The 20,289-nt window shown below is 42.9% G+C and overlaps 1 protein-coding gene across 1 annotated transcript; it reads left to right on the top strand.

The window, feature by feature from the left end:
• The first annotated feature begins 11,759 nt into the window (after positions 1-11,759).
• Positions 11,760-19,634, top strand: RFC2 (replication factor C subunit 2). The gene is made up of 11 exons (XM_041399565.1): positions 11,760-12,068; positions 13,128-13,197; positions 14,003-14,044; positions 14,429-14,535; positions 15,638-15,739; positions 16,444-16,544; positions 17,227-17,384; positions 17,743-17,808; positions 18,239-18,319; positions 18,658-18,771; positions 19,422-19,634. The coding sequence occupies exons 1-11, from the start codon at positions 11,950-11,952 to the stop codon at positions 19,530-19,532; spliced, it is 1,071 nt and encodes a 356-aa protein (XP_041255499.1). The 5' UTR covers positions 11,760-11,949; the 3' UTR covers positions 19,533-19,634.
• Positions 19,635-20,289: the final 655 nt, after the last annotated feature.

The following is a 20,289-nucleotide window of genomic DNA, read 5'->3' as shown; positions in this document are numbered from 1 at the left end:
TATCCAGGCAAGTTTGGCCTGGAGAATCCCCCTGCATTCACACCCATGTATCACACCAAAAGCTGTGATTTTTAAGCAGACTACAAATACCAACCCAAAATCCAAACAAATGATTGTACCTTTTTGGGGTTTTTTTGTTTGCAAGTGGGGTAGATTTAAGAGATTATTAATGCTTTGTGACATCAAGGTGGTAAAACAAAGCCATATTGCATTTCCAGAGAGAATTGCCTTGCAAGTGACATACTGCTGTGACTTTCAGGTCCCAACGGGCTGCTTGCCTGAACAGGCATCTGGCCTGTTCCAGTCAGTAATTCACCTGCACCTTTCATTTCACATCCTTTGCAATACTTCTGAGAATGTTTGTGGTAACAAAACAGAAATAGCAGGTTACTATCTGAGATGTTTATTGAAGAAAGAAATAAGAAATTAAAAGAACCTTTATTTTTTGTATGCAAAACACAAATATAAATTAAGCCATGTAATGCCCATTTAGCATGCTAAGAAAAGAGATGGAGATACTTACAAACTGGGATTAAGATGTCATGGAAACGGCTGTCCTCCCAACAGACTGAAATTTGTTTATTTATTGTATCCAGGCAAGTTTGGCCTGGAGAATCCCCCTGCATTCACACCCATGTATCACACCAAAAGCTGTGATTTTTAAGCAGACTACAAATACCAACCCAAAATCCAAACAAATGATTGTACCTTTTTGGGGTTTTTTTGTTTGCAAGTGGGGTAGATTTAAGAGATTATTAATGCTTTGTGACATCAAGGTGGTAAAACAAAGCCATATTGCACTTCAGAGAGTCAATGAGTTGAAGTCTAACAATTTCCCCACTTACAATACCCAGCTCATGCAGATCCTTCTTCACAGAGCTGATGTGACTGGAGCCCTGAAGTTGTTTCCATGGAACATAAAGAGGATATGAGGGATAACCCCTGCAAACAGCACTTCAAACTTGCAGAGCAGCTTCACTCTCCCTATCCCCACATGCAGAAAAACCCATATTGCTATATTAAAGACCACTTTGTGTCCCCTGGTAGATCTAGGAGTACATAAGCAGGTCAATCTGGGCAGCAGATGAAAAGAAAGTAGAACCTTGTTGGATCCACTCCATCACTGCTGTCTTGGGACTGTGCTGTTTTGAGAGGTGTCAAATGTATGAAAAATATTGTAAGCCTATATCCCAGAGCAGAGAAAGAGTGAAATACTTCTGCTGCACCAGTGTGGGCTTGCAGGAGGCAGGCATCATTCCCAACACAAAACAAGACCTGTCCCACAACAATTTGCCATTTGTTTTCACAGGAAATGTGCCTGGAGACTGCCAAAGCCAAGGCCTCAGCAAGGACGTGCTGCTGGAAGCCCCTGCTCTCTGCAGCAGCAGTTTGCAATCACTTCCAGCTCCACAGCCCACATCCCACAGCAGCCTGTACGGGCTTGTCTCAGTGAGAGATGATTTTGTCACCATTGCCATGAAACTTCATCCAAGCACCTGGTGCTAGGAAGCACATTGTGCTCCCAGCCTGCTGAGTTCAGCAAGGAACAGCAGCCCTGCCACTATAAGACACAAAAAGCCACAATGCGAACAAGCTGCTGTTCTCGAGGTAAAAAGGGTAGTTTACTTTCTGACTCCAACATTTACAGATTTCCAAAGGTGACAGTGGACTGGAAAGTGAAAGTGCTACCTCTCCAATGACACTGGACAAACTAACAGTCCATCAAATTTCTCCTCCTCCATAAAAAATGCAAAAAAATAAGTTATTTATAGAAAGTGTGTGAGAAAGTTTGTTATAAGAATGTAAACATCAGAAGGCTTAGAAAATCGTAAAAAATCAGGGTGACACAGCCCAAATTTAGCAACAGTCATAAATCCAGCTTCAACTCCACCTACAGGAACTATCTCCAGGAAATCAATTAGATTAATCAGCTGCACAGCAAGTGTGCACTGCTGTGCTGTGCCTTGCAGGTGCAGTGCTCCCTAATCAGATCAAGCCTTTCCCAGTGTTATATTTTCTGAGGTGCAGTGGGGTGTTATGAGGACACAGCATAAGCTTTTCGTTTCTAAACTCTTCATTTCTTCAATAAAGATCCACTTTGCTGCAGCATAGGATTTTCTAATTATACTCTTCCCTTCTACTCTGTTTTCCAGCTGCATAAAGAAATCAAATACCTTGCTTACACTGACTGATGCATTGGGGAAATAAAGTCTACTTCTGGCAGCTACCTTTTCGATCATTCATTTCCATAAAGTTCCATTTCTAATGAACTGATTTATAACCTAGAATCTAGAGCAGGTGAGGTGTATCTTGTTCCTCTGTACACCTTTCACTTGATGTGCATGTGTACACACACAATCTGTAGCACTGTACCCTGAGGTTATTTTCTGTAAGTAAGATTTCCATTCTGAGATGGGGTTTACTAAGCACAGTTGTGATTATTACAATGTACTGAAACAAGGGAAGTGCATAAGGGGGATCTTGCTATATTCTCGTTTTATTAGGTCAAACCATCCACTCACAGTTAAGCCCAGTGAAGCTTCTGGCAGATAATCTGTACAATCAATCTCATTTTTAAAGCTGCTATAGATGCATTTACAACAAAGATTGTGTTTGCAGCTCTGCATTTCTCTATTCCACTCCAGCAAGTCTCCTACAGTGAAAGAACCCAGTGCAGGTGGCATCAGTGTTGCTGATATCACCCTGAAAGGCAGAGAAACCAACAGCTCAAGCTCAGCTCACAGTCACCCTAATGACAATATGTAACATTTTGTGAACTTTCAGCACCTGTATCACCTTGTGCCTTGGCATTTCAGAAGGTTTTAAAATAGGAATTCACTGATCAGACAAAAATGGATGTCTCTGAAGAACAGTATAGTCACAGAGGACTTAGAGCACACAGTTTATACAGCCCTACTGCTTGGGAAGCACCTTGCCTGACTAAGAATCCTCCTCTACTGCAGCAAATAACCATATTTTACATTAATAACAACTGAAATACTGAGCAAATGTCTTGAACGACTTTGTTTAATTTAAGAAGTGGATGAAATTACCAAATATCCATTGTAGGGGTGGAAGAATCTGCATTTCACATTTAGGGATTAAAATTAATATTCTTCAAAATCTAAGACCTTTTTCTGAGCTATTGGTCAACTTGTATTTAACCAAACCTATATAGTGTCATACACAAATACCCTGCATGTACAAACCTGTAAATACATGCATATAGGCATGCTTATTAATATGCATAAACCCTGCACAAATGCAATTGTGTCAGTCATTAAAGGAGGAAGTCAAATGTGCTCAGTATGGGGAATAAAGGCCAAACCTCTCTCTTCTTGGGCAAGGCATTTCAAAGTTTCCTGGTTTCATTTTGCCACATGTATACTGGCAGCATCTTTTTTCCACCTGGATGAAAGTGGTTTTTAGCCATTCAGGTAAAGTTTCTATCAAAATGTCACTGACAAGCATACATGCTAAATCCCAAAACAGACTTGGAAACAATTATGAAAATACATCTACTAAACTGACCTGTTCTTAGCTGATATGAGTACTGAATTCAGGGACTGTCTTAGGAGAATGATTAAGGAGGATGCAGAAATGGTGTGGGAAGCAGTCTCAGATCTTAGCTCTGGTACCAGCATAACAGTCAAAAGAAATACCTGCATGAAAAGCTTTGCTTGGCAGCCTAGAAATCTCCAGGACAAATGATGTTTAGGGGATAGTAGTTCCTAAAGCCCTGAAAAAACCCCATAGTAAATACTTTTGGTATTTATTCATATGGGTAAGAAAGTAGTATTTGACATCCCTTCACTTCATCCATTAAGTCTTCAAAGTAGGAGCTTAAGCACAGTAACCAACAGGCTAAACTTTATTATTTAATATTATTGTTTGCATATCCCATCTACTAAATCTGGACAAAGTGCCAAGACAAGAGCTGCTGCAAGAAAAATGAAGCTAATGCAAAAGAATCTTGATAAACTCTTGAAACTGATAGAAAAATCAAGGTGTGATTCAGCTATGACAAGAGGTTATACAACTCTACGCTCATCTGGACAAATAATAAAATAATAATAAAAAAAAAGGTGGGGAAGAGATTCAAAACCAAACATTAACCATCAAAAATTTCAGTTCAAACTGAAATGTTTTAATGCCTTAGTTACAAACTGCTTGAAATAAGGTATGACTAAGTCAGCTGTTCCTCAGTATTGGCCCCAGACAGCACAGTTCACACTGCAAACAGCCACTGGACTAAACCCTTGAGCCCTTTCCTCTCTCCTCTGTTCTCCTTGTCAGCGAGGCCAGAGGCATCAGCAACCACAGCAATAAAAAGCACTGGCAGTGGTTTCCTCCCTTCATGGCTCCAGGAGAACAGCTCATATTTTATTCATGAAAAACGAGGCCTCTGGAGGTCTAAGCAAAAAAAAACAGGAAGCAAATATTTCTTGGGGACAGTTGGTCACAGGCTGGCAAGTGTCCAGGACATCAAGGAGGAGGGGCAGGGGTGCAGGGTGGAAGCATGAAAGCTGCTTTCCCTGCAGCCTTCCTGCCGTGGTAGGAAGGGGGATCACAGAGGGCAAACTGCACCCAGCATGTCTCCTGTGCTGACCCAGGAGGGAACACAGCTGGTGTCCTGCAGTGGGGGTCCTGCAGGGAGTCACTGCCTCAGAGGGGAATCCAAGGAGTGCAGTCAGCACAGATGCATTAAAGGATGGGATCCCCTCAAGGTTTAGTTAGGAGAGCTTAATATTTACCCCAGCCACTTGCACAAGCTCTTACTTTGAATTCTCTGGGTAATTCCTCTCCCCATTTTCCCATGCTTCACTCATGTCCCAAAATTACATCACTCTAAAGATTGTTTTGCAAGGGCCTTTAGAATAGGACTAAAGGCACTTGCAAAAGTGCCTTTGGAATACAAAAGTGCCTTTCAGAACAGGACCACTCCTGAGGCCAGAACAAGCATCTTCATGGGGAAAGAGATCTCCTCCCAGACAGGCAGACAGCCCTCTTCCATTTGCTTGTGCCCCCAATAACAGACCACCCTTGTTACCAGGAGAGACAACAATCCTCTGCAGTCCTTTGCTTTCCTGAGCAGACGACATGAAGGTGCAGATGCCATTTGTCATCTCTAGTTGTGTGCAGAGGAACAGCCATCAGTCCCTCACCGCTCAAACCCAACACCCAGCACTGGCTGTGCCTCCCCTCAGGAGCCTTTCCATCAGCACTGACTGGCTCTGAACTTTATTTTGCACAGGACACTTTTAACAAAAACTTTCTGAGAAGCCTGAGCTTCCTGTGAATTCTGGAATCTTAAGGGAAAGAAAGATGTTACTTGTTACTTTCTGACAGACTTCCTAAAAGATGACACATGAAGAAGAGTTATTTCTTGAAAACTACAGAAGAAATGTAATGTTTTACATTAACATGCCTCCTTCATTGCTTTAATTACTGCCTAATGAATTTTAGCCCTCAGAATACCTCCCCTGTAGGGCTGAGCAAATTAGAAATAAGTCATAGCAGAGCAGTCAGAATGAAAGGAAGAGGAAAAACCAACACAATAAAAACCCACACACATGAGAGGCAGAAAAATGCACACAGAGATCTGAAGATAATAACTCCTTTTTTATTCTTGTTATTTTTCTCACATTTTCTATGACAAGCACTTTAAATCAAACCAGACTCGACCCTTACCTTGACCTTTTTCTAAATTTGTCCTTTATGCTTTAGGAACTTGATGCCTTGGAATACAGCAGCTCTTCCTTCTGACACTTCTAAATCCATGCTCTGCAGGCGTGAATGAATCCAGAGTTCCACAGCCTGGACTGGAAGTTAAATCCTGGACTGTTGATAAACAACAACACTATTGCATTTCCATCTGTGACACGTACAGAATGAATGTTAAGATTTATTCTGTTGCATTCAGCCAAACAAGGTCTCTGATGAAGTTTTGCCCAGCGTTTAAGAGACTACATGCAGCTGAAATGGGTTGCATAATGTCATGCAGTACCAATTAGGGGCAGTCAGTGGAGAATGTTCCCAGACTGCTAATGCAGGGAATGAGCACTAGCAAGTACAAATGCTGGATGCACTCTGGCAGTATTGTGCTCTAGCATGGCTACATGGTGTCTGACCAAAAGTCAAGCAATACCGTAACATTAAAAAGTACAATTCACTTTATATCAGATTTGTTGAAAATTCCTTTTGAAGTTTTTGGTAAACATAAATCAAGCCAGTCCACATTCCCATTTTTATGGGAAACAGAGACCAAGTGTTACATCTGAAAACACAAAGAGAGTGGCACACTGGTAAAAGAATGGATGAACCCATATTGCCTACCTCCATTTCAAACTCTTGGATTGTACCATTCACCAGAGCCCCCAAATCATCCCTCTGGTTCTGCACCATCTTGGGGCTGAGTCTTCAAGCAGAAAGCTCACAGAGCCATTAGGTTCCTTCATCATTAAGATCCTTCCCCTTGCACAAGGGAGCCCCAGCAAGCCTTGCTCTGCAGGATGCTCATTGCAACATCTACATTTGGCAGTGAGTCATGCACAGAGTCACCTTCTCAGCTTCCTCAGTAAAAAGGTGAAGGCTGTGTCCTCCCTGGAGGCAACAGAACCCTGCTGCGCTCACTAATGGTGACATAAGGTCCTGACACAGAGGAGAAAAGGTGATGCTCCATACCAGCCCCAGCTGCTTCCAGGGAGGCTGCACCAGAAGAAAAGCATGGCAAGTACAAAAGATCATTCCCCTCTCCTGCACTTTCAGCTTCATCAAACGTGTTAGAAGCCAACAGCTGCATTTTGGCATCTTGGCTACATGGTGTCTGACCAAAAGTCAAGCAATACCGTAACATTAAAAAGTACAATTCACTTTATATCAGATTTGTTGAAAATTCCTTTTGAAGTTTTTGGTAAACATAAATCAAGCCAGTCCACATTCCCATTTTTATGGGAAACAGAGACCAAGTGTTACATCTGAAAACACAAAGAGAGTGGCACACTGGTAAAAGAATGGATGAACCCATATTGCCTACCTCCATTTCAAACTCTTGGATTGTACCATTCACCAGAGCCCCCAAATCATCCCTCTGGTTCTGCACCATCTTGGGGCTGAGTCTTCAAGCAGAAAGCTCACAGAGCCATTAGGTTCCTTCATCATTAAGATCCTTCCCCTTGCACAAGGGAGCCCCAGCAAGCCTTGCTCTGCAGGATGCTCATTGCAACATCTACATTTGGCAGTGAGTCATGCACAGAGTCACCTTCTCAGCTTCCTCAGTAAAAAGGTGAAGGCTGTGTCCTCCCTGGAGGCAACAGAACCCTGCTGCGGTCACTAATGGTGACATAAGGTCCTGACACAGAGGAGAAAAGGTGATGCTCCATACCAGCCCCAGCTGCAGGTGCTCCCAGGGAGGCTGCACCAGAAGAAAAGCATGGCAAGTACAAAAGATCATTCCCCTCTCCTGCACTTTCAGCTTCATCAAACGTGTTAGAAGCCAACAGCTGCATTTTGGCATCTAGGAAAAAAAAGTAAATGTAGAGAATTCACCTGGTTTTGCAGACAAAAGAGGAATTCTAGGAGAAAGTCAATTCTGTTGGGTGACCTGGGTGGCTTTAACCCAGGTTTCCATACTCCCTCTACTGACTAAAGCTGTAACCACGTGGCTGGACTTGGGCCGGACACTCGTTGCTCTCTATTATGTGCTTAAAGAAGAAAAAAAAGGACATTTCAGTCACATTTTCAGTCTTAAGCATCCAAAGGGCAGGAGAGTGGGACTGGCTGCTGCATCCTTTTCTTGTAACCTAGTGTAAAGCTCTGAACAAATGCCTCAACACATGCAGAAAAAATCATAATAAAGCTTCTCTGGCTTAAAATGGCACATAAAAACCATTCTTTTCAATATTTTCAGATGTTTGTAGAAAATAATTGTAAAGATGTGCAACTTTAGAGTCTCCCAGTAGCAATGAGCTGAACTTGATCTTTCCAGCTGCTCTGTCACCACGACCTGTGTCTTGCCTCACTTCCCACACCATGAATTTCCTGCCTGCAGATGTTGGTGGCACGCTGCTTAAAATTTTGTGTGGCAGCATTAAAAAAAAAAAGATTTAAAGGTACTTAATGAAAATGTAAAAAGCAATGAGATGCTGCAAATAAACGTGCTCAGGTGTCACTTTGTATTTACCCAGAGCGTGCTGCTGAGCTGCTGTTGCTCTGCAGCTCTTGGAGATGCACAAGAGTAAGGATGAGGCAGTGGATGGGGAAATGGACGGGGAGGTGGTCGTGTGCTGGTGAAGAGAAAATGTGGGACCTCAGCCATTACACTCAGCAAGAGATTTTAAAGGGTACCCATAAAATTAGCTCAGCACAGCTGTACCCCCAAGGTCCTTGTATGGATAAACACATGAAGAATGGACAAGGCTCATGATGCTACAAGGACAAGTTAATACCTGCATAAACTGACAGCATCATCCCATTCTGCTCTAGAGCCCAAGCACAGCAGCTCTGCAGGAATCAGGGCCCCTGTCACTCTTGGGTGCAGACATGTCAGGCCCAGGAAACCTCCTAACATGGTGATGCCCCAATTCATGAAGCACCAGCCCAGCCCCATCACTACCTTCACTCCCAATATTTGTCCTAGCTCTGCTCTCTGCTTTCAGCCTCAGTGACCACAAGATGAAATGGTTGGTAGCACGAGAATTCATTCCACTCTTTCCAGCCTAGCTGTGTGAAAGGGAGAGAGGGAACAGCCTGAAGGGGACTGCAGACTCCACAGTCCCTGGCAGTGAGGTGATCTGTGCTCTGTGACCCACCTGGGGCTGTCAAACAGCAGCAGCTGTAACTGCAGCAGTGGGGGCAGCGATGCACAGCCCAAGGAACTCTGCACTTCTCCCAGTGCTGCAGCTTAAGGTCTCAGCCCTGGCCTTCTCCACCTGCAGCATAACATGCATGAGGGTTAGCCCTAACAGTAACAGTGAGCTGAACTCACAGATTTAACCCAAAAGCAAAACAACCTTGAATAGTAAATGGTTCTCCCCTCCCTCCCCAAACCACTGCATATGAGAAATTTTTCTTACTGAATATACAGATCCATACTTTTTGCTAACAATTGCCAGAAGTTGTTTCCTCTCATGCTTTATTTCTATTGATTTCTGGGTTTTACACCTCACATCACCCTCGCTCTTGCTTTTCACTGTCTTCAGCTACTGCCTCACTTTTAGTGTCTTCTAATTTCAATTTGTTGTTCAAACTCCAAACAAGCCACACTCACTTTCACCAACCATAGCAGGCAAAGCAGCAATTCTTTTGCCACAACTTCTGCATTTACCCAATTCTCTGACAAAACATGTTGTGCTGGGCTTTAGTTTCCCCATGGGGACTGAAGCTTGAGCCCTTGACTAGAGCTGGTCTGAGAGCAGCTTCCATATGATCTGTAGAAGGTCTGTTCCCTGCACCTCAAGAATCTGCAGCTGGGCCTTCCTTGCTGCTGGGCCAACCACAAGATCATGATTTATTTCTCTGATGGGGATCTCCATTACTAGAAATAGATGCTGTTTGAATTCACTGAAGAGGATCACTCCCACTGATGAATAAACCATCAGCAAAAAGCCTTTATCTGTACTCTATGCTGATTACAAGTACTTAGTAATCTTTTCTATACATCTTTTGGGGTGTGAGGGAGAAAGGTCTGAAAGAATCATCTTAAATTCAGGAGTATTCTCCTTTCAGGATAACACAGTACATCTGCATACACGTGTATTTAGGCATTGCTGATGAGACATCAAAAGTTCTGCTATTTCAGCACTGAATTTGGAATTCATTTAACTCTGGATGTATCCTGTGATCTCAACTGCCAGACTACAATAAGAACTGTTTGGATTTTGGGACATGATGGGTTTTAAAACTTTCAGCTCACATGTGCCTGTCCACCTGCCACATATCCCTAGCAATATTGCTGTATCCTCAATAAATACTTGTTCTGTGTTTGTTAAACCACTGTGAGAGCTCCTGCCTACATTAGGGCTGCAGCTCTTTAGGAGACCATGCTGAAAACCACATTTCAACTGTTAGCAGAAACATATCACAAAATCTGTCATCAGGCTCCCTGCAACAATTCTTATCATTAGCCTTGCTTATTGTCCTTTGAGTGCTTATCAGCAGCAATTCCACACATAGAGTGGGAGAATTAATGCTAGCCAGGAAAGTGATATCTTATCTAGAAGCTGGTACTTCCTAAAAGCAGAACTCCTGTTTAATTTGGCAAGAAATCAAAGCATATCCAGGGTGCTGCACTGACAGGCTGTTATGACCAACAGTATTTCACTGTCTCATGCTGGCTTCTGATGAGCACTGCAGAAAATGAAATCTAAAGACAAGAGTAACAGAGTGAGTTTGAGTATTACAGGAACAAACAGTCCAAATTTAAAAAAAAAAAAAAAGCCAACTTTCTCCCTCATATGCCATGTAATTGTGGTGGTATTTAATTATCTTCTTTACCTCCACTGGAGGTGGTTAATCCACTGTTGACATTAACTCAGCCAGGCTCATGAAGGGTGCAGAACACTTCCAATTTTACCCTTATGTAACAGTTATCCCACAACCACTAGGAACTACTGCAGCTATTAATAAAAAGTGTACAAAAGAAGATTAAACCATTTACCATAAAAACTCAGATTTGAGACTGCACTTCACAGAACAGAAACTTCACCCTCCAGAGCTTTAGAGTCTTAGGAGAAACTCATTGAACTGCATCACTGTCAGGCCACAGGCAGAACCTATTTTACAGGCTGAAGGCAAATGCTCATATGTCAGCCTCAAACACCAATAACAGGCACTGACAGTAACACAGGAATACAAACGTTGTGATGAGTAAGAGGAAGTTACTCCTCAGAGGAGCATCACTGCTCACACTGAGCTGCAAATATGGTCAGTTCTGAGTTCCTGCCTCGCACCAATCTTAAATTAGAAACACTTCCCAAGGAATCAGGGCCCAGACTGAAGGACAGATGCTCTGTGCACTGAGCTAACACAAATGCCATTAATTATGTGGAGCATAAACAGAGCTGAAAGATGTATCAAGGCCCCAGTAACTACTGAGGTTGAAAATCAGCACTGATTTCCAAATTCTAATGCTATGGAAACAACAACCCAGTTCTCTGTCAGGGGCTGGTAGCATGTAAGGGCACCAATGAACTTGGTACCATAACGCTTCATCAAAATTATCAATTAAGGAAAATAAAAGAGAGTTTTAGCTTAGGTGGATGAGCCACCTCTACGTAACCTGGAAAAGAACATTTAGAATCATAGACTCTCAGAATGGTTTGGGTTGGAAAGGATCTTAAAGCTCTTTTCATTCCACCCTCTGCCATGGGGACACTTTCCAGCAGACAAGATTGCTCCAAGCCCATCCAACCTGCCCTTGAACACTTCCAGAACAGGGCAGCCAGAGCTTCCCTGGCCAACCTGTACACATTTTATGTGTTCAATAAATAAGAGCCAGAATCATCCCCTGACTATAACATAACTGCTTACAATATTTTGCAATGCATCTTCTATTGTTTTCATTTTAGGGGTGCGAGAAATAAAGGTAACTAGAAAAGGCAAAGTTTTAGACGCCTGAAATGCAAACATGCTATTGTTGTTATTATCTTAACACGCAGGAGGGAAGGAAGCCCCGAGAGTCCAAAAGGACGAGGCCAAGCCCACGCAGCCGTGCTGGGAGCGGCCTCCCCTCACCGACGGGCACGGGCACGGGCACGGGCACGGGCCCCAGCTCCCTCATCCCCGCCTCACGGAGCAGCGACAGAAGCCGGAGACCGGCGGCACAGCGCACACTCCCGGCGGTACAGCGCACACCCGGGCCCGCCCCAGAGGCGGGCCGGCACGGCGGCCCTCCCTCCCCTCACGGCGGCGGCAACAGGGAGACGGGCCGGGAGCACCAGCTGCGCCACCATGGACGTGGATATGGTGGAAGACGAGGAGGCCGGGCCGTCGACAGGCGAGAAGCGGGGACCCACCGACCCCGCGGGGGCCGCGCCCGGCGGCGGCAGCGGCCACTACGAGCTGCCCTGGTGAGCAGAATGTGACGGCCGCGCCGCCATGACAGCCCGCCGGAGAGGGCGGGGCGCGGCGCGGTGCGCGGTGATTGGTGCAGAGCGGAGAGAGAGGCGGGACTATGTGCGGCAGAGCCAATGGGGTGAGGGCGGGGCGCTGGTGGCGGGAAGGCGGGGGTTGTGGTGGCCGAGGGGACCGTGGCGGCCGGACCCGGCCAGGGCCAGACCGGTGTGTTCAGCGCTGTCCCCCCGTGCCCGCCGGGCTGCGGGAGCTCCTTCTGGAACGGAACCGGGACTCTGTCTGCGCCCTGTAATCTGCCCGTCTGTTGCCGGGGCTGGGAAGGCAGGAATCACAGAATGGTTTGGGTTGTAAGGGCCATCTTGTTCCAGCCTCCTCCCATGGGCAGGGACAGCTTCCACTAAACCAGGCTTCTCCAAGCCTCGTCCAACCTGGCCTGGAATAGTTCCAGAAATCAGTAGCGAAGAAAATCCCACTGTTTTCCTTTGGGAACAAATGGGAAGGAAAACAAACAAATGGAAGGAAATCCCATTTCTTTGTAACGCAGAGAAGGTCAGCCCTGCACTGTGCTGACCCTGGGACAACACACAGGTGCCTTCTCCCCTCAGGCTGAGGCACCGAGTTCCTGTTCGAATTGAGCATTTTTCCCTCCTTTTGCTTTTTTATACCAACAGAAGTAAAACCTTTCAGGGTGGTAGGGCCCTGGCACAGGCTGCACAGAGCAGCTGTGGCTGCCCCATCCCTGCAAGTGCCCAAGGCCAGGTTGGACAGAGCTTGGAGCAGCCTGGCCCAGGGGAAGGTGTTCCTGCCATGGCAGGAGGTGGAACGAGATGAGCTTTAAGGTCCTTTCCAACCCAAACCAGTCTGGGATTCTCTGAGTCAGGGATTAGTGCTGTGGAATGCTGTGTTTAGCAGTGACAGACACCCTGCAGCACTTGCACTGAACTCATGTCCAGCCTCTTTGTCCTGTGCTCTCAGCATAATCCTCCTTGTCCATCACTCTAAAGCTCAATTAAAGCGTTACTAGATGTGAAGTGTGTGGAGTTTTACTTTTACAGGGTGGAAAAATACAGACCCATGAAACTGTCCGAAATAGTGGGAAATGAAGATACTGTGAGCAGGTTGGAGGTGTGTAGCTGTCCCTGTATCTTCTACAGGTTATCTGAAAAAAACATATTTTTGCATAGATCTACAGGCTACTGAAACCACTATTGTATTTTTACATCTGTACTTGAGTATGTGGAAGAAAGCTGCCTGATTTACTTTAAAAATTACAAGTTTTACATTATATTTGAGTGATGTGTAAGGAAATGTGCCTTCTTAGTTGGGATGTTTAAATTGAGCACCTGATACACTTTAGAGAATTTGTAGCTGTTACAATAATACTGTTTTAATTAATAAATATAATTCATATAATAACAGAAATATAACAGGTTTTTTGGAAAATAAATGTTTGCCATATCAATTCTTCCCTGAAAGTATCCAAGATGATGTTGGATGGGGCTTGGAGCAACCTAGTCTAGTGGAAAGTGTCCCTGTCCAAGGCAGGGGGTTGGAGTGAGATGAGCTTTAAGGTCCATTCCAATTCTAACTATTCCAGGATTCTATAATTCTATGACAATAGAATTAATCTGTGAACACAGTATTTGTTAACAGATAGATTATACTAGCAAGTATATAATTAAAACAGGTGCAAAGGAAAGGCAAAAGTACTAAAGACCTGTGGCATTAAGTGCTTTTAAATATTTCCATATTATTCCTGGGGCTGATTTCTAACAGTTCAATTAAAAAGCCCAAAAATATGAAAGAGCAAGGTTCAAAAAATTAAAATAGGAGGGGGAAAAAAGAATCTTGTTTCTGATGTTTAAAATAGAACAGAATGGAAACTATTTGTTATTGTCTTACATAATTTCTTTTTATCATTCTTTCTTAGGTCTTTGCAAAAGAGGGGAATGTACCAAACATTATAATTGCTGTGAGTATTGCTGTGTTGTGCTGTATTTCAGTGTTGGTCCTGGATTTGAAATCTAGCCAGGATGGCCTCCCAGTACAGATGGGCTTCGTGCCTGAGTGTACTGGTGAGGGAGATGTTGGTTGTGTGGTTTTGGAGCAATGTTCTTGGCAGAATACACAGGGAAACAAGTTCAAATCCACCTCAGGTGCCTGCTGAAACACATCCTGTGCTTCTCCCTGCAGCATATCTCCTCTGTTAGGAGCAGGATCCTGAGCTCAGGCACAGCTTCCAGGCTGATGTTTGCTCTGCAGTTCCTCTGCTGCAGCCTTTTTTCATGACTGAGGAGGCATAACCTAAGAAGTTTCACTAAACTTACCAGCAGTTGTTGCACTATCACATTTTTAGGGCCCTCCAGGAACAGGTAAAACCACCAGTATCCTGTGTTTGGCTCGTGCTCTGCTTGGTCCTGCATTAAAGGATGCTGTTCTGGAGCTGAATGCCTCAAATGACAGGTGAGAATGAATAAACCTTACCAAGCTTTTAATGAAGAAGCAAGTTTCCATTAAACTGAGGCCAGTTTGATGGGCTTAATGTATAATAAGGCCTCTAAGACTTATTTTAGTGCATTCTTTACAACTAAAAGGCAATCTTTGGCATTCACCCATCAACACAGATAGTATTTCTTGATGTTTTATAAGCTTTATAGATATTTTCATATGTGAAAATATAAACAGAGTGCAGAATCCATAATGGTACTTTTTCTCGGATTTATTTGAAAGAGTTCAGCTTCCCACTGCACTCATGAGGATCCTAAGAATGAAAAGTGAACAGGTTGTTTGTACTCAAACTCTTCAGTGCTTAGAGTGAGAGAAATGAGGGTTATAAGGGCAGCTGAGGATTAAAACATAGGATCAGGGTGTTAGGTGTGTAGAGGACACTCCAAGGATCAGGCACTAAGGGCTGATTATATTTCCCAAGTTCTGTTCAGACCCATCCTGAAGTATTCTGACATTTCCTGGTGGGTTGTCTGAGCACAGTACACTTTACCTACTCTGTTAGGATCACTTAGAGAAGAGCTACAGAATCACAACATTCTTTTTGTAAACAGAGCAAAAAAGTAAAATCTTTCCTAAGAGTAGGTCTTTGAATGGGCTCTCTGTAGGAAAGTGTCTGTGTTGTGTTGATATGATTCAGTCTATCCAGCTGTTTTTCTTAAACTCTTCTGAGCTACAGCTGGGGCTGTAGATGGAGCTGTGGGAAGAACTGGCAAAGCAATCTTAAATGCTTCTCCCTTTGTTTATTACCCTTGTGCCAAACATAAGTCATTTTGTGGTGGTACTGCAAGTGATGTTACTGGCTTTGTGTATATTTATATTGCAACTGTTAAATTATTTTCTTCAAGATCCCAAAACCAAGGATTGTTGGTGTTTGAATCCAAATCAGTGGGACAGTCTGGCTTGAAGCATGGTTCCACAGCAGTTGTGCTGAAACAGCTGAAGGGGCAGGAACAAACAGTGGTAGAACAGGAGCACTTCAGCTGCTGTGGCTGCTGAAAAAAAATCTATTCTGTATTTTCACCCAACTTATCATGAATCAATTGAATTGTTGTTCCAGAGGCATTGATGTTGTAAGAAACAAAATCAAAATGTTTGCCCAGCAAAAGGTCACACTTCCAAAAGGTCGGCATAAAATAATCATCCTTGATGAAGCAGACAGGTATGTTGTTTTTTCTTGGCCTCAGCTCCTGTGTGAAGTGTGCTGCATCTCTCCTGTCTGTAGAGCTCCAGTCTTGGATAGCATTGAGTGTTTCTATCAAGCTGTTCAAAATAATTTGTTAGGAAATTAATATGGATTGAGCAGAGATCTTATGGGAGCACTCACAGCAAGAAGAGATCATTACTTGACAAGAGATGCTGAATATTGACATGGAATGCTCTGGATATAAACAGAGCAGTTTACTGGAAAGATGCCCCATCCCTGGAACTGTTCAAGGCCAGGCTGGACAGGGCTGGGAGCAACCTGATTTCATGGAAGGTGTCCCTGTCCATGGCAGAGGGTTGGAACTGGATGAATTTAAGGTCCCTTCCAACCCAAACCATTTTGTGCTTCTGTAATTCCTTCTCTTTAGAAAGAGTTTGGCTCATGTAGAGAATTTCACTGGATGAGAAAGGGACATTCTCCTCCTCCATATTCTTAGCAGTGTTCTTCAGAGCATTAATGATTTCATTTTGTATGTTATGGAGGTCTCAGTGACTGCCTGCCTTGCAGGGGGGTTTGTTCACATGACTACAAAAAGCTGGTTAGTTTATCAAAGCACGGCTTAATATCAGTAAACTGAAGCTTACATGAAAATAGTTTTTAGGCTGCACCTGTGAGTGAGTGAAGGGCAAAATCTGCCCTAACTCCTTGTCTCCTCTCAGCATGACAGATGGAGCACAGCAAGCACTGAGAAGAACAATGGAAATTTATTCCAAAACAACACGTTTTGCACTGGCATGCAATGCCTCTGACAAAATCATAGGTAAGTGCTGCTGGTTCCTGGGTGTTCATGTCATATGTTCTCCATACTGTTGGCTAACTTCCAAGGCAGCTGCCAGAAATAGATTGATCCAGCTTGTTGCAAGAAAGCATGGTACTTCTGAAAAATCAAGCCACCTGTACTTCAGCAGATAAAAGAGTTTATTTGTGTAGTCAGGGAACCCTCTGAGCAGCCATTTTTGATGGATAGTGCCATATGTGACTGCAGAAGCAGATTTCTCATGCTTTAGGCTTAATCTGCATCCCACTCTGCCACAGTTTAGGATGTTTGGTGTATTGTTTACTGGGTATTCAACCCTTTTTTGTCCTTTGTGTATCATAATCTTAAGTTTGCCTATAGGTGAACACATTGCAGACCTTTAGACTTCTCTCGAAAAAATAACCTGATAAACATCTATATTCAGAAATCCAGGAGAACAGAGGGAGCTGAGCTTTGTATATATTTAGACATATCTGGGAGAGCTCCATTAGCACATTTGCGCTCAAGGGAAGGACTATCACAATTGTATGTGCTTAAGGAGAGGCTGTGTTCTGCTTGGAGCTTACATGTCCTTTTTTCTTTAAAAGACATAAGAATTGTTGGAAACTGAAATGAAGACATATATTTGGTTGTGGGGTTTTTTGAGAAAAAGAGAAAGGAGCTAATGACACATCTCTGTCCTCAGAGCCTATTCAGTCTCGGTGTGCAGTGCTGCGTTACACCAAGCTGACAGATGCACAAATACTTGCCAGGCTACTGAAAATTGTTGAGAAAGAGGATGTAGCATATACAGATGATGGACTAGAAGCCATTATCTTCACAGCTCAAGGTGATATGAGACAGGTAAAAGGAGAAAGACAATAAAACAAAGGCTTCTGTTTAAAGAAAAAAACCTTTTGAATTGCAGCTCTCAAGGATTTTTCTCTGGAGCAAAGTAGGATGTGACTTGTGGCCCAAAAGTAACTAAACTATTTGGTTTTGTGAGGGTTTAAAATGCTCCTTAAAAGTGAGTTGGTGGGAAGTGGATACCAAATTTGTGGGAGGAAATAAAATCAGCATAAATTTGTGATTTTTTTTTTCTGTTGCTTAATGGCAAAATGCTTATTTGGCATCATTTCCTGAAGTGCATTTCATCCTGAGGAGGAGAGTGAAAAGTAGAGCGCTTCAAAAAATAAATGAAGTCTTATTTTTTCTTTCACAGGCATTAAACAACTTACAGTCCACATACTCTGGATTTGGCTTTATAAACAGTGAAAATGTCTTTAAGGTCAGTAATAGCTGAAAACAGTTTTGCCAGAAGTTTAGCCCTGTGGCTGTGTGAGATTCCATTGGACACATAAGCCTTTTTGGCAGCTTGCAGGCAGCCCTGTGTATGTAGCAGTTACAGCATTAGACTTTAAGCAGCCCTTGTGCCTTTTGAAAAGACATCCCTAATGGCACATCTGGGACCTTTGCAGCTCTCTCAAAGCACACAAATCCAATTACTGCTGGGAAATTTCGGTGATAACTTGGGAATCTATAACTTGAGTCTGTTGAGTCTGCCATGACAGACTATTTAAAAAGTCAGATTACTTCAAATTTAGTCTGTATTATGGAATATTTCTGATTCAGTACTTCAGCTCCATAGAAACTTGGTGAAAATACCAAGTTTAATGCAAAGTCTGATATTTTAAGTATAATATTTCTCTTGGATACAGGTATGTGATGAGCCTCATCCTCTGCTAGTGAAGGAAATGATACAACACTGCATAAATGCAAATATTGATGAAGCATACAAGGTTGGTTTTATGTCTTGTCTTTGGTATAGTCAGGCATTACTTCTCTACAAAGTTTTTTGTTTGCTTTGAGGAATTCAGAATGTATATTGTTTTTTAAGAGAAGGGCAGTACCATGTAGATGAGTTGATAAACTAAATCCCTTCTGGGCAGGAGTTTGTTCAGATAAATAAGCCAAGAAGCAAAAAAGGAAGTTGTAGTGAAATTAATTGCTAGATGCTTGATGTTAAATCAGCTGATAAACACTACATGCAATTTCAGTAATTATATACAGCTGTTCCAAAAGTGAATATCCTTGACTCACCTGGCAGATAAATGGGGGATTATTCTTGCCTGCACAGATTCTTGCCCACCTGTGGCGCCTTGGATACTCTCCAGAAGATGTCATTGGCAATATCTTCCGTGTGTGTAAGACCTTTCAAATGCCAGAATATCTGAAACTGGAATTTATCAAGGTTGGTACTAACTCAGCTCCTGATGGGGCCTTTTGGGCCTTTTTAAGAAGAGGATGTGATTAGGGGCAGCCTTAGGGGTTTCTGTTTAAAATTCGTTGTATGTTAGCACAAAGAAAGTGCTTCTTGATTCATTACTGCTTTCTTTCCCACTGCATCATCAGTTTGTCAGTGAAAAGTCACCTGAAGTTTAGCATCTCAACACCCACAGAAGTGCCAGAAGTCACTTTAGTGATCAGCTGAAATTAATAACAGATGTAATGCTGAATTTATTAGTTATTTCAAAGCCTCAGATAACTCCTTGAAAATGTTTTTCAAGTGCATACTTGATTCTAGTCCAATAGATAGTAAAATATTAAATTAACAGAGAGTTGACAAACAGTCAGCTGGTGTTATGGAATCACTCTTCATATTTGAAACCTGTCCTCATATGCAGGCACCTTGCTTCTTATAAATGAAGTGGGGAAATACAGGCTTTGATTTTAAAAAGAAAAGGCATTTCAGTTGGTTTATAGGAGTAGGTGCATTCTCTGATGTATGAGTGACTCAAAGCTGGTCTTTCAGCAGTAAGGGGTATGTTCTGTTTAGTCATTAGTAAAATATACACAGACTGGGGGAGTAAACAGAAGGCTTGACAATGTCTCTGTCACCAGGAAATTGGGTACACCCACATGAAGATAGCAGAAGGTGTGAACTCCCTTTTACAAATGGCTGGGCTGCTGGCCCGGCTGTGCCAGAAGACTGCAGCCCCTGCAGCCAGTTAGGCACCTCCTCGAGCCTTCTGGGAGGAAACCAGGTTTTGCTGCAAAAATGTTTCATACTTTTTTATGTAGACCAATAAAGCTCTAAAATTTACTTTAACCCACGAAATTGTATGTGTTTTATAAGCAGGATAGAAGAGATGACTGTGGCAGTCCAGGGCAATTGAGGTCTGTCCAGTGCACTCAGCAAAACTGCTTATGTCCTTGGTATTGAGACCTAAGCAGGAGAAACAAAAATGGAATCCTGTTGTTAGGGATTACACTTCAAGCCTGGTCATGAGTGATCTCAACAAGACCAAGAAGGAATTTCTTTTGCACAAAATACAGCATTTACTGAAGTTATAATTGAGACACATTCAGCAAGTGCTGCTTTGTCCTGTGGACAGGGAAGGTGTTTTCACCAAATATTACACATTTCTTAATGATGCCATTGTATTTTGTATATTCCTTTTGTAATCTTTAAAAAACTTTACTAAATTCTGGGATGCTCTGCATTTGAGTTCCCTTTCCCTGTCCCTGCTTGTCCAGGTTAGGTAAAGTCACAGTTTCAGCCTGCCAAAAAGCTACAGAATCATGTTTGCCTGTCCAGTTTTGGAAACACCTTGCCAGTGTAGATGGACAATTAAGTGTGAAATGCAGAGAGAAAGTAAATATAAATAGAATTTGACCACGTAATATGAGATGTGAAACTTGTGTCTCCAAGCAGATACATTTTAATATAATTAACAGAATCACAAGGTTGGAAGAGACCTTGAAGATC

This window comes from Onychostruthus taczanowskii, unplaced genomic scaffold (genome assembly GCF_017590055.1).
Source record: "Onychostruthus taczanowskii isolate IOZ18803 unplaced genomic scaffold, ASM1759005v1 scaffold165, whole genome shotgun sequence".
Taxonomy (NCBI): domain Eukaryota; kingdom Metazoa; phylum Chordata; class Aves; order Passeriformes; family Passeridae; genus Onychostruthus; species Onychostruthus taczanowskii.
This window is presented reverse-complemented; position numbering and strand designations above follow the sequence as displayed.